This window comes from Seriola lalandi, unplaced genomic scaffold, assembly GCF_002814215.2.
Source record: "Seriola lalandi dorsalis isolate HSWRI2012SDOR001 ecotype SW California unplaced genomic scaffold, Sedor1 jcf7180002042386, whole genome shotgun sequence".
In the NCBI taxonomy this organism is placed as follows: domain Eukaryota; kingdom Metazoa; phylum Chordata; class Actinopteri; order Carangiformes; family Carangidae; genus Seriola; species Seriola lalandi.
The window spans coordinates 1-1,078 of NW_019512954.1; the positions used below are offsets into that span (position 1 = coordinate 1).

The 1,078-nt window shown below is 49.5% G+C and overlaps 1 protein-coding gene across 1 annotated transcript; it reads right to left on the reverse strand.

Moving 5' to 3' along the window:
- Nucleotides 1–41: 41 nt before the first annotated feature.
- LOC111648539 (uncharacterized) lies at nt 42–1,029 on the reverse strand (the record flags this gene model as incomplete). The annotated part of the gene is made up of 2 exons (XM_023398355.2): nt 42–211; nt 285–1,029. Coding segments are annotated over 2 exons (915 nt in total), but the record flags the coding sequence as incomplete, so codon positions are not given.
- Nucleotides 1,030–1,078: the final 49 nt, after the last annotated feature.

The window sequence follows — 1,078 nt, forward strand, 5'->3', positions numbered from 1 at the left end:
TGTGTGTGTGTGTGTGTGTGTGTGTGTGTGTGTGTGTGTACCTATCCAGGCAGTGTTGAAGGCCGCCCTCTGACCTCCCTCCTTGTCCTCACTGGTTTCCGTGACAACACAAGTGACAGCTGCTGTCCCGTCTCTGAGCTGTAGAGTGTGTTTGTGTTCGGACGTCTGAGATGGAAGCTCCAACACCCCCACCAGCAGCAGGGGGCGCCGCCTGTCACAGCACAGAGTGGAAATGAGCCCAGTATACCCACTATAACCAGTATAACCAGTATAACTAGGTTTACCTGGCTGTATCTCCAGTCTGGGGGTCAGAGGTCAGAGTCCTGCAGGACCAGGACAGAGCTGTGTTGATCTCAGACCTGGACAGAGCAGATCCACCAGGGGACAGCAGAGACCTCAGCGACACTGAAGACCAGCAGTCTGACTGTAGAGACTGACAGAGCTCTGAGACACTGATGGACTGAGGGACAGCAGGGTCCACACTGTACTGTAGAGACAGACAGAGACACTGTAGAGACTGAGACACTGTAGAGACTGAGAAACAAACAGATACTGTATAGACTGAGACACTGTAGAGATTTAGACACTGTAGAGACAGAGACACTGTAGAGACAGAGACACTGTAGAGACTGAGACACTGTAGAAACTGAGACACTGTAGAGACAGAGACACTGTAGAGACAGACAGAGACACTGTAGAGACTGAGAGACAAACAGATACTGTATAGACTGAGACACTGTAGAGATTTAGACACTGTAGAGACAGAGACACTGTAGAGACTGAGACACTGTAGAGACAGAGACACTGTAGAGACTGAGACACAGTAGAGACAGACAGAGACACTGTAGAGACTGAGAGACAAACAGAGACTGAGAGACAAACAGAGACACTGTAGAGACAGAGACACAGTAGAGACAGAGACACTGTAGAGACTGAGACACTGTAGAGACAGAGACACTGTAGAGACAGAGACACAGTAGAGACAGAGACACTGTAGAGACAGACAGAGACACTGTAGAGACTGAGACACTGTAGAGACAGACAGAGACACTGTAGAGACTGAGAGACAGACAGAGAC